Here is an 11,302-nt window from a genome sequence, read left to right on the forward strand (position 1 = left end):
ATGGGAGCGCGGCGAGGGCGGGCCGCCCGCGGTTCTTATGTTTCGGGAGGGCGAGGCCCCGGGAAAGTGAGGCGGGCGGGCGGGCGGCGGCGCGGGCGGGCGCGGCACGGAGTTGTCGTTGTCGCTGTTGTCGCTGTCCCCGCTGGTCACGGCTCAGCCCCCCCCGCTGCCCAGTGACCCCCGGGCTGGGCAGCTCAAATCCCGGTCTCCGGGTTGGGGTAGGCTGGCATCTCCGGGCAGTTTGTTAGCACGGTCCCGCGGGGGGCTGTACCCGTGCAGCGCAATCAGCAGCGCTCATTAGCGCCCGGCGGCTGCACCTTAATGAGCAGCCTGCAACACCCAGCAGGAGCAAACACCTCCCATACCCATCAGCGCTGGCAGCCAGCCCCGTCACGGCCTTTGGAGGGTGCATGCAGCACCCCCGTCCTCTCCCACCCATTGAGGTCCCCCAAAGCATCATCACAAGGGACACGGTGGCCGAGCCCCGGCACCACATGGAGCTGGGGAAGCTCCAGCACTGATTCCTCCCCATTAGCTCAGCCTGAACAGCAGGAGCCAGGCCGGGCTCACTGGTGCCTCCAGCTTGTGCGACAGCAGAAGGCACAGGGGGTGGCAGAAGGACACATCCAGCTCTTCTGCAACATAACCCGTCTTTATTAGGGTGTTTATCTTCTAAGAGCCTTTGATCAGGCTCCCCTGCCACAGCTGGGAAAGGTCAAGGCCATTTGAAACCTCCTTGATTTAGGATTTAATCAATCTCCCCCTGTAATTGCCTCATCCTTCATTAGCTCCCACAAGGAGCAGATGCAGCGTGAGGTACCAGCTGGGAGGGATGCAGGGACAGAGCAAACAGAGCTCCGGGGTTCCCTGGGTAGCTGTGATGGAGCATGGGGACACTGCTGAAACAGGAGCCTGCCATGGTCTGGGGGAGGCTGATGGGGATGTTCCTGCCTAGGGATGTGTGGGCAGCTCCAGGCAATGGGGCCAGTGTGGCAGCACATGGCTCTGTGCAGCAGCATCAGCAGAATGAACTCATGTTCCCCTTTCCCAGCATCATCCCTGTGCGCAGGGACAGCCCTGGATCGCCTTCCTCAGGACAACAGGGCTGCACGGTCCTGCCTGGCCTCTGCAGCTCAGACCCAACAAGGACAGGGTCAGTCCAGCCCCAGCCCCACGCTGTGCAGCTTCCCATCCCACTGCACCCCAGTGCATACAGGCAAAGGCAGGACCAGGGAGGGCTGGCAGCTCCTGTGGGACCCCTGCCCGGAGCAGCACCAGGAAGGATGAGACCCACGGTAGCAGCCATGCATTACCTGGAGTCCTAAACTGCATTTTAAACCACAAAAGGGGCACAAGTTCTCGTGCAATCTCTCTCACTGATGTGTGTGAGATGCTGCAAGGGGCAGCACCATAGTCACAGGCAGCCAGGACCCAAATCCCTTTGGATTTTTGCAGTAAAAACTCCTTAGCGATGTCTGGGGAAGCTGTGGCAGAGAGGCACAACCCAGCACGAGGGCACCACAGGCTGAGGCCGGTTTGGAGATGCCCCAGACTTGCTTCTCACCAGGCATTGCAAATGGGGTATCTCTGCATCCCCTTTGCACAGGTTGGGCTCACAGCCAGGCTCTATCCCAACCCAAACCCATCCGTGCCAGGCCGAAGCAGTGGATGGAACCAGCCTGGCTGTGCACCAAGGCGGCTGCAGTGCAGAGGGAACGCGGACATCCAGAGACGTGCCAGAGGACAGCGCGCGGGAGCAGCTCCATGCCAGGCTAATGTCACTTCTTAGAGCCCAGTGACAGCTTTGTGCTCCTCCACTGGCTTCGGGCTCCCCAAGAGGGACAGGATGGACCCGGCACAGGGCTGGGGGAGTGCAGAGTCCTGCCAGCACCGGGCTGCTTCCAACAGGAGGGCACAGGGACACGAGCACGGGCGATTGGCGTGCGTTGTAACTGACCCTGACAGCCCAAGCTGGTGCAGAGCCCGGCTGCCAAGAGCAGGGTGCTGCTGAGTCCCCATTGACTGCTCATGACCCTCCAACAAGCTGGACACAGCAGGGAAAGGACCGGCAGGAGCGGAGATTTCAGCCCATGGTTGCCAAAGGCTCATTAGCACCAGGGCTTCAGTGATGTGATCCATGGGGAACATGCGGCTCCCACCACAGCCTGGTCCTGGTGCCCTCAGGGAGATCAGTAACTGATTACAGAGGGAAACAGTGCAGGGAATGGATGGGAGAGACGGGAATAGGAGCAAGAAGCATCTGCAGGGAGGTCTGGTGGGAGCAGGAGGCAGCCCTCAGCAAGGAGCTGTATGTGGATGGTGCGATGCTCCTCTGGGAATGCCTCCAACCCACTGCTGCGCTGCACCCCGTGGGGTCTGGATGCTGCGGGGCATGCAGGATGCCACCGGTCACCCTCACCTCTCCCTCCCCATCCATCCTCCTCTCCCTCCTCATCCATCACTGCTGCAGACGCTGCCAGATTAGATCTGGCAGCAACCAGCTTGGTTGTGCCCTGCCTGGGGGCGCGGGGAGCTGGTCCAAGCCTGTTTGTCTGGATAATCAGCAGAAAGCAAAGCAAAGCCTCCCGAATCCCAGGCAGCCCTGACACGGAGCCAGGGCGTCAGCAGAGCCACCAGCCCTGCTCCTGGCTGCTGGGATGGAGATGGGCAGGGAAAGGGCAGGGAAAGGACAAAGGAAAGGACAGGGAAAGGGCAATGCCACCTAAAACACACCCAGGAAACACCGTGGTCATCTCTGCCTGTACTGGCATCCACTTGGAACCTGTAAGTGCTTCACAGCTCCCCTTCAGCAGACAGGGGAGCCCCATCAATCCAACAGAGCCTTATTCCTGCACTATTCCAGAGCTCTCGCTGCCTCCCATCCATGTATCGGGGAGAAAGGCCGGCTCACCCTACCCCTCTGTTGGCAACCGAAGCCCCGGCTCCTTCCAACACTCATTTCCAGGACAGGGGTCGAAAGCACTCTTTTCCATAGGGAATCTTGCAGAACAGCTGGGAATGGATGGCAGCAAACTTGGAAGGGCTTTAAAAAGGGCTCTGTGGTCACGTAATCCCCATGCCCCTCTCCCATGGGCTCTGTCGGCCGCCGAAGCCGTGTGGGAAGAGGCTGTGCACTTCTCCTCTATCCAGCCCTGCCAGTAAATGGCTTTTCAGCAGTGGATGCTTCCCAGGCTAAAGGACAAAGAGGAGTTTATCTGCCAGCACCAAACCAGCTGCTGGGGTTCAACGTCTCTGCGAAGCAGGGACCACCCAGAGATAGGGATCAGGCTTGAATTCAACCCCAAATCGAAGCAGAATGGAAGGCTCAGGCTCCCCCATTCCGCAGCACGGCTGCGCTCCTCGCTGGGTGGATATCAGCGAGGATCAGCCCTCAGCACATCGGTTCACCAGGTGTGCGGGTTTATAGCGAAGCTTAGGTCTGGGTTTAACCAAGGAGCTAAAGCTCACACAGGTCCCAGCTCCTGCATCCAACACCGGCTTCCCATGGAGGTGAAGGGCAGAGGGTGACTGAAGATGTGGTGCTCAGCACCACACTGGGAGAAACCAGTATGAACTGGGGCTGCTCAAGGTGCAGGGATGAGGAGGACCGCAGCATCCCGACCCACAGGGATGTGGCAGCATCATCTGTTCAGGGGAGAAAATCAAGGAGGCAGCACTGGAAATGGCACAAGGAGGATTCGCACTCCCCTTCCCACTGCCAGTGTGGCTTTGAGGGCAGGGCACAGTCAGGACATCCCCGCTGGGCACAGGAAGCACGGGGAGAGGATAAAACAACAGTGAAAAGCTCAGAGGGGCTGTGAGCGCGCTGCACCTCCTCCTCCCAAACCACCTCCCTCCCCATCCTCCCTCCTCACACACCTTTACCGGGATATTGATTACCAGAAGCTGCTTTCTGCAGCCTCCTGCCTATTTATGAGGCTCGCAATGACCCATCCGCGCGCTCCAGGAGCTGGTGTCTTCAGGTCCACCTTAGGAAGTGGATGGCCAAGCGCAAGTGAGAACCTCTCAGCCCCTCTCACCGCAATCGGTCGCTTCGCTCTGGGCTCTTTGTTCCAAGTCACTTAATTTCCTGCTTTCTATTGTCTCTTTGATAAGTGATGGAAAAGGGAGGGGAGGAACAGCTATTATTTAATTGCTTTCAAGCTCTCAAACAAACCAGAGCAGGGGTTATCTCCCCCGAACCTCTGGGGTTTGGTCTTCCTCCTCCAGTCATCGTCACTGGCTAACTGCAGAGGCTGGGGCAGAAGCCACCCTTATTGTGCAAGTCCCCAGAGACCCCAAAGCTGTAGCAGGCACAGCATCACTTTCCCACCTCTCCAGGGCTGGGCCAAGCCAGCAAGGACCTGCTCTGCCTTGATTTGGTGGCAGGGCGCAAAATCCTGGGGCCAAGGAGCTCCCAGCTTCCTGCGAGGCTTTGGGACTCTCAGACACCTCTTGGGGTTCTCCGGCTCCACGGTCACAGCGTGGCCATCACGCTGCCATCACCCTGCCCCGTCCCTCCCTTGGGGTGGCCCTGGGGACATCAGGAGAAGCCTGATGCGAGCCCTTTGCACCATCACTGGGACCAAGATGTTGCTTCTGCAGCAGGAGCCAGGTGACAAAGGCAAGGTCGTGCGAGGAGGAGGAGAGAGCTGAGGGATGCGTTTTCTGCTGGAAGCCCCACGGAACCAGGCAGGTCCTGCCACGCTTTGGGGGCATCAGGATCCCTACAGCCAGAGTGGGCAGAAAAGGGCAGAGCAGGGCGGGCGGTGCATGGAGGGCAGAGCAAGGCGGGCAGAGGAGGGTGGGCAGCACAGGCAGGGCAAGCCGGGCTGGCAGTGCTGGCAGTGCGGGCAGTGCAGGCAGTGCGGGCAGGGCTGTCCCCGCCCCGGCCCCGCAGAGCCGCCCCGTGCGGGGCGGAGCGCAGCAGCCGGTGCTGGGTCCAGCGGCGGAGCCGAGCGGAGCGGAGCGGTTCGGAGCGGAGCTGCGGGCGCTGCCGGTGCCGGTCCCGGTGCCGGTCCCGGTGCCGGTGCCGGTCCCCGCCGGGCTGTGCCGGGGCGCGGCGGCGGGCGCAGGTGAGCGGCGGGGGCAGCACCGCCGGTGCCCCTCGGGGAGCAGCGGGATGGGGCGGGGGGCGCGGAGCCGCCCGGGGAACCCCGTCGGGGCCGGCGCCCCGCTGAAGGGCGAGGCACGGGGCGAGGTTTCCCCCAGCACCCGGCGCTGCGGGCGTCGGTAGCACCCGGCAGGGACTCACCGGTTGGATGTGGGGAGTGCCGGGGACTCCGCTATCACCGGAGCCAGGAGGAGCTGCGGTGTGTCCGGGGCAGAGCGCGGCGGTCCCGGGCTCGGGGGAGGCGGTGCGGGGGAGCCCCTGCAGGGAGCAGCTCTGCCACCACGGAGCTCGCAGCAGGACGGGCAAATCCCCCCCAGGAATCCCTTCATTTCGCTTTATTCTCCCATTTCTAGAATCTTCTCATCTGTCCCCAGAGCGAGGGACGATGACATCCCGGCTCCTCTGACACCCCGGCTCCTCTGAACGGGCAGCACCCAGGGAGCAGCAGAGCCATGGAGCTGGAGTACGAGATGCCCAATGCCACCGCGTTCTGGTTCTCCCCATCTTCCCCCTTTGACAACTTCTCGGTGGAGGCACCCACCAACGCGTCGCAGAACGCCACAGGCCACCACTTCGACCTGACCAGCAACGCCATCCTCACCTTCATCTACTTCGTGGTCTGCATCGTCGGGCTGTGCGGCAACACGCTGGTGATATACGTCATCCTTCGTTATGCCAAGATGAAGACCATCACCAACATCTACATCCTCAACCTGGCCATCGCAGATGAGCTCTTCATGCTCGGGCTGCCCTTCCTGGCCATGCAGGTGGCCCTGGTGCACTGGCCCTTTGGCAAAGCCCTCTGCAGAATTGTCATGACAGTGGATGGGATCAACCAGTTCACCAGTATCTTCTGCTTGACGGTTATGAGCATTGACCGGTACCTGGCTGTCGTCCATCCCATTAAATCTGCCAAGTGGAGGCGGCCCAGGACAGCCAAAATGATCAATATGGCCGTTTGGGGCATCTCCCTCTTGGTGATCATGCCCATCATGATTTATGCTGGGGTGCAGCATAACCACGGCAGGAGTAGCTGCACCATCATCTGGCCAGGGGAGTCGGGGGCCTGGTACACAGGCTTCATCATCTACGCCTTCATCCTGGGCTTCCTGGTGCCTCTCACCATTATCTGCCTTTGCTACTTGTTCATCATTATCAAAGTCAAGTCCTCGGGCATCAGAGTGGGCTCCTCCAAGAGGAAAAAGTCTGAGAAGAAGGTGACCAGGATGGTGTCCATCGTGGTCGCTGTCTTCATCTTCTGCTGGCTCCCATTCTATATCTTCAACGTCTCCTCCGTCTCCGTGCTGATCGTGCCCACGCCTGTCCTCAAGGGCATGTTTGACTTCGTGGTGGTCCTCAGTTATGCCAACAGCTGCGCCAACCCCATCCTTTACGCTTTCTTGTCCGACAACTTCAAGAAGAGCTTCCAGAACGTCCTCTGCCTGGTGAAGGTCAGCGGCATGGACGAGGCGGACCGGAGCGACAGCAAGCAGGACAAATCCAGGCTCAACGAGACCACGGAAACCCAGAGGACCCTGCTCAACGGTGACCTGCAGACGAGCATCTGAGGGGACAGCGGCGTGGTCCTTCCTTTGCTCTGCTCTCGCCCGCTGCAGCAGGGTGGTGGCACGTACGGAGTCAGGGCAGCAGCGCCGGCTTAGGGATGGCAGCACGCACCGATGGCCATCGGGGCTCCCCACCGGGGCTCCTCCTGGGCTGCTGCTGGTTGGGGAAGGAAACGGTTGGAGAGGAGCTGCCTCACCAGGGAAACAAAGACCCCTTGTAGCGCTGCGGCGTTTCAACACCAAAGTGCCACCATGGGGGCTCCGCTGGCTCCCCCGGTGGTACCCTCGGGGCTGGCTGGCTCTGGGTGCTCTGCCCCAGACCGGGTGCTCCCGTGTGGACACACACGCACGCAGCGGGGTGACCTCAGGAGCAGCCGAGGCCACGGATGCGTGCAGACAGCATCTTATAGCAAAGACCTGATGGGAGCTCCCCGGGGAGCCACCCTCCTCCGGCAGACAAGGATATTTGCGGTTGTGTTTTACCCGGCTTCTAAGTTCCTCCGTGGCCTCCCCTGCAGGTCCCTGCTGCTGTTTGACTGCATCGTCCGCAAGAGCCGCCCTGCCCAGCGGTGACAGACCAGGACGGAGGGGGCTGCCCTGTGAGAAGCAGCTCTGCCACCCCAGGAGCACCTCTGGTCCCACCACGCTCCTACCCTGCATCCTCCATCCCTGCTGCGGGAGAGTCCCTTCCCTCTCCTGCCCTGACGTCACCTGCCCGCAGGTTTTCTCCTCGGATGGAGGAATTCCCCCTTCTCCCTCCGCAGCAGCATCAGCCCCACACCGGCAGCCAAGATCTGCTCTTCCCACTGGATGAGCACAATGGCACCATCACCTGCACCGGTCCCTGCTGGGGAATCCTTGGGAGCGACACACCAGGGGTTTGGAGCACCCTGGCACGGGCTGTGGGTGAGATCTGGGCTTGTCCTGCCCCGGCCACGGCTCTGAGGATCCCTGGGGCTGCCGGACACTTGGAATGTGGTGAGCGGCTGCCCAGCTCCTGCCAGGCAAGTCACGCTGGAGGAAGGGGAGATGGAGAGGATGGGGACAGGAGGTGGGGGGTGCTGGGGACTTGGTCCTGACCCTTGTCTGAGCAGAAGAGACTGGGCGGAGAAGGGGACAAGGCTTCCAGCACTGAGGCATGACACGAGCAGAGCAGCATGTGTCCAGACCCCCATCCCTCTCCTGTATCACAGTGTGGGAAAGGGGGGACACAGGGTGCAGGGCACAGCATGAGGGGTAAGGGGTCTGGCTGAGCTCCCACTGCATTCAGCTTCTCGGGACCATCCTGGAGCACTCGGCTCTGTCCCTGCCCTCCCACGCAGCTCAGTGCAAACCCAGGGCTCCTGCTCTGACAAAGCCACCCTCCTTGTCCAGCGCAGCGGGAGCAGAGGGAAAGCCCAGGGGAGCAGGACAAGAGCCGTCTTCCTGCCGGAGCACCCGGAGCAGGTCCCGTGCCAGAGGCCAGGCTCTGTTCACAGGCTCCAGAGCCGAGCCGTGGGAATGCAGGGTTTCGGTGGAGGAAGCAGCCGGCTCTCACTCACCCCCATCGCTTCCTATCCCACCCTGGAGCCCCCACAGCAGCCCCATGGCCAGCAGGCAAGGAGCCTTCACCGCACACTACAAGGATGAGCATTGCCCACGAGGTGCTGCCCACTTTGGGGTGCCACCTTGCACCACCCCCTGGCGATGCTCTGAGAGCATCAGCTCTGGGAGATGATTTTCCATGGCTCTACCTGGCTCCTGCAGTGAGTCCCTGCCCAGGGCATCGCTCATCCTGCTGTGCCCCCTAAAAGAGCTCAGTGCTAGGCTCGGTGCCTGCTCCCCGGCAAAAGGGACACCAGGGATACGGCTCAGGGACTTTCTGCAGGGCAAAGCAGAGCGTTGTCAGCATTGATTAGCTTTTAACTCTTTACTGCTCCTCTGAGGAACAGGGTGTCTGCATCTGAGCACCCAGAGGCACCGCTTGGGCTCAGCATTGAGCGGGCACCCACTGTTGCTCGCTGCCTGTGCTAAGGGAGCGAAAGCCAAAGCCGGGCTCTGAGGCAGCAGGAGCTGCCCTGCTGGTGCTGCAGGATTAAACCACGAGCAGCACATTGCACTACAGCGAGGTACTGGGTGGTGACGGACAGGCCTGGTGCAGCCAGAGCCCTCTGCTAGGATGAGGTTTTCGTGTTGGAGCTGCAGCAATGCGTCAGCCGGGCTGTGGGTATTTCATGTTTGGTGGGTGGGGAAGGAGGGATCTGCGTGGAAAACAGGGAGGTGATGGGAAGGGGTCACTGAGCCCCGTGCCCCTCATGGGAGCTGATGCTCCCACCCCCAGCACTCACCTGCAATGGCCAGCTTTGCCCTCTGCGAGCTCCGTCACCACTGTCCCAACTGATGGCAGAGTCTCCAGCAGGAGCATCTCCTCTCTGTGCTGCTTTAACGAGGAGAATACGGAAAGCCTGGCTTCCCAGCACAGCGTGTGCCTGGATCAGCTCTGTCCTGGCAGAACCCGCAGACAATGACATTTCTGGCAGCTCAGAGCTCTGCAAGGGGCCTGAGATTGGAAATACCCCATTCCCCCACTTTGCACCCAGGGGATGTCTTGTGCTGGGGATAAAGGGGTGCAGGTGAGGAGCAAGGAGCACAGGGGCTGCCACCGACATCCCAAAGGCCGCCGAGGTGGGATGCTGCAGGGAAGGAGCCTGATGTGGCTTTGGGGGGCTGCCGGAGCCCCCCACGGCCACCCTGCCCCAGCTCACCGCAGGGGAAGGACAGGAGAAGGAGCGAGCAGCGGGAGCGCAGCGCTCGCAGTGAACCCAGGCGAATCAACCGCGCTGCTGGTTCCTTGCTGACTAATAAAGAGCAGCCCCGCTGCGGGTAACGGAGTTTGCCTCCCCAGCCGCTTGATTTCAGAGCGAACTTGACCTCGAATGGGATCTGCTCGGCGGGGTGATTGCGGTGACCGCGCTGAGCCGGCGGCGGCCGGAGCGGCTCCGCTGCCGCCCCGCACACACGCACGCACCGGCCCCGGGCAGGGCAGGCTCGTTCCAGCGCCCGCCCACCCCGCTGGGGCCACGGGAGCGGACTGAGCACGGCCCGGAGGCGCTGGGCAGCGCAGCACCGCTGCGCGCAGGGAGCACGGACCCGAGGCCGCCGCTTTGCCGCGGGGCTGGGGGTGCGATGGGGCTGTCACCGGGGGGGGTTTGCTGTGGGTCTGCCAGACCCGGCACCTGCGTGGTCCCCCCATAGCTCATGAGGAGCCAATTCCCCTTCCTAGCCCCAGTACTGGACAGGCAAAGAGCCCCAGCAAAGCCAAGGGGCTCTACAAGCCCCCCTGGATTACCCTGCATGGAGCCATCCTCGCTGTCTCCTCTTCCTCAGCCCTCAGAGATGTGAAGCCTGGTGCTGTGGCTGGGCTGAGCATCACCCCAGGCAAAGCTTCCAGCCGTGCCCGCCCTGCCGGTGCTCAATAGCCAAACCCCGCTCTGCTGGGCAGGGTTTGGACCCGGAGCCTCCCTGTTGCATCTCTCAGCTCCTCACATCAGCACTAAAGCCACCCCGGACTTCTTTACGCGAATGACCTCCTAATGAACCGCGCTGCCGTGTCTCTGGAGGGGGTCCCAAGCCTTTGTCCTGACGGGAAGAGCTTTCTCTTTGATGGAGACTCCATGGGGAGGTTTCTTCCCTCCCAGACCTGCACTGACTGCACTGAACAGGCAGCGGTGCAGCCCCTGCCAGCTCCATCCCCTGCAACGAGAGCTCTGGATCCGTGACGCTGCTTTAGAGCAGGGATTGACTCCCCCATCTCGAGGGGTTCTTTCAGCCCTTGCTGTGAACAAGCTAACCCCAAGCTGCTCAGGGAGCCTCCATCCTCTGCGCTGGGGCTGCACGCCCTGCCCAGGGCTGCTCAAAGAGGGAATCAGTCACCAACAAGGCACAAACAAAGGGCACAGATCCACAGATCAACCTTCCTGCTTCCAAGTCTGAAACCGGAGCTGCTGCTTCCCAACGCAAGGATACCTCTGCCTTTCCCTGCCAGCTTCTGCCCCCGCCCAGCCTCATTCCCATGTATCCTGCTGGAGTTCAGCCCTCTCCCTGCTTGCTCCATGCAAAAAGCCGGGACAGGAGGGCTGCGATTTGGGGGAACCTGCTTCAAGTCACATCCCGACCAGGAGGAGACAAGGAGGGATGCGAAGCGTGGGCACTGCAGCCACCCCACCCCACACTGCACGGCCAGGAGGAGAGGAGGGGATGGCTCTTGTACATATCTGTATATACCGGCCGTGCCAGCGCAGGGGTTTGTTACCCTCACGTTGTACAGACACTCGGCTGCCCCTGTTCCCCGGTCCTTTCGCCTCAACAGGCGACTTGTGCAGGGCAAGGGAAGTGAGGTTTACCCTGTCCTAAGCACAGGAGCCCTACCCTGCCGAGCCAGCTCAGCCGCAGCTCTGTGCTGCCAACCCCTGTACATGGCCCCCCCCCGCCGTGCCTGTCGCCGTGCTCCGTGGTGTGTGTGTGGGTCTGCTGTACGCACCGAGCGGTCTCTGCTTCCCGTCTTGCTTCCCTCCGCAGCGGCTGTGTCCCGGTGTGGAACCAAGCCACGGTTTGTGCCACAGGGAAGGAGCTGGCGATGGGCTGG

At 61.7% G+C, this 11,302-nt stretch overlaps 1 protein-coding gene across 1 annotated transcript; it reads left to right on the plus strand.

Annotated features, from left to right (window-relative positions):
* The first annotated feature begins 5,565 nt into the window (after positions 1–5,565).
* Positions 5,566–6,762, plus strand: SSTR2 (somatostatin receptor 2). Its single transcript, XM_065693811.1, has one exon. The coding sequence runs from the start codon at positions 5,566–5,568 to the stop codon at positions 6,679–6,681; it is 1,116 nt and encodes a 371-aa protein (XP_065549883.1). The 3' UTR covers positions 6,682–6,762.
* Positions 6,763–11,302: the final 4,540 nt, after the last annotated feature.

This window comes from Lathamus discolor, chromosome 13, assembly GCF_037157495.1.
Source record: "Lathamus discolor isolate bLatDis1 chromosome 13, bLatDis1.hap1, whole genome shotgun sequence".
NCBI classification, from domain to species: domain Eukaryota; kingdom Metazoa; phylum Chordata; class Aves; order Psittaciformes; family Psittacidae; genus Lathamus; species Lathamus discolor.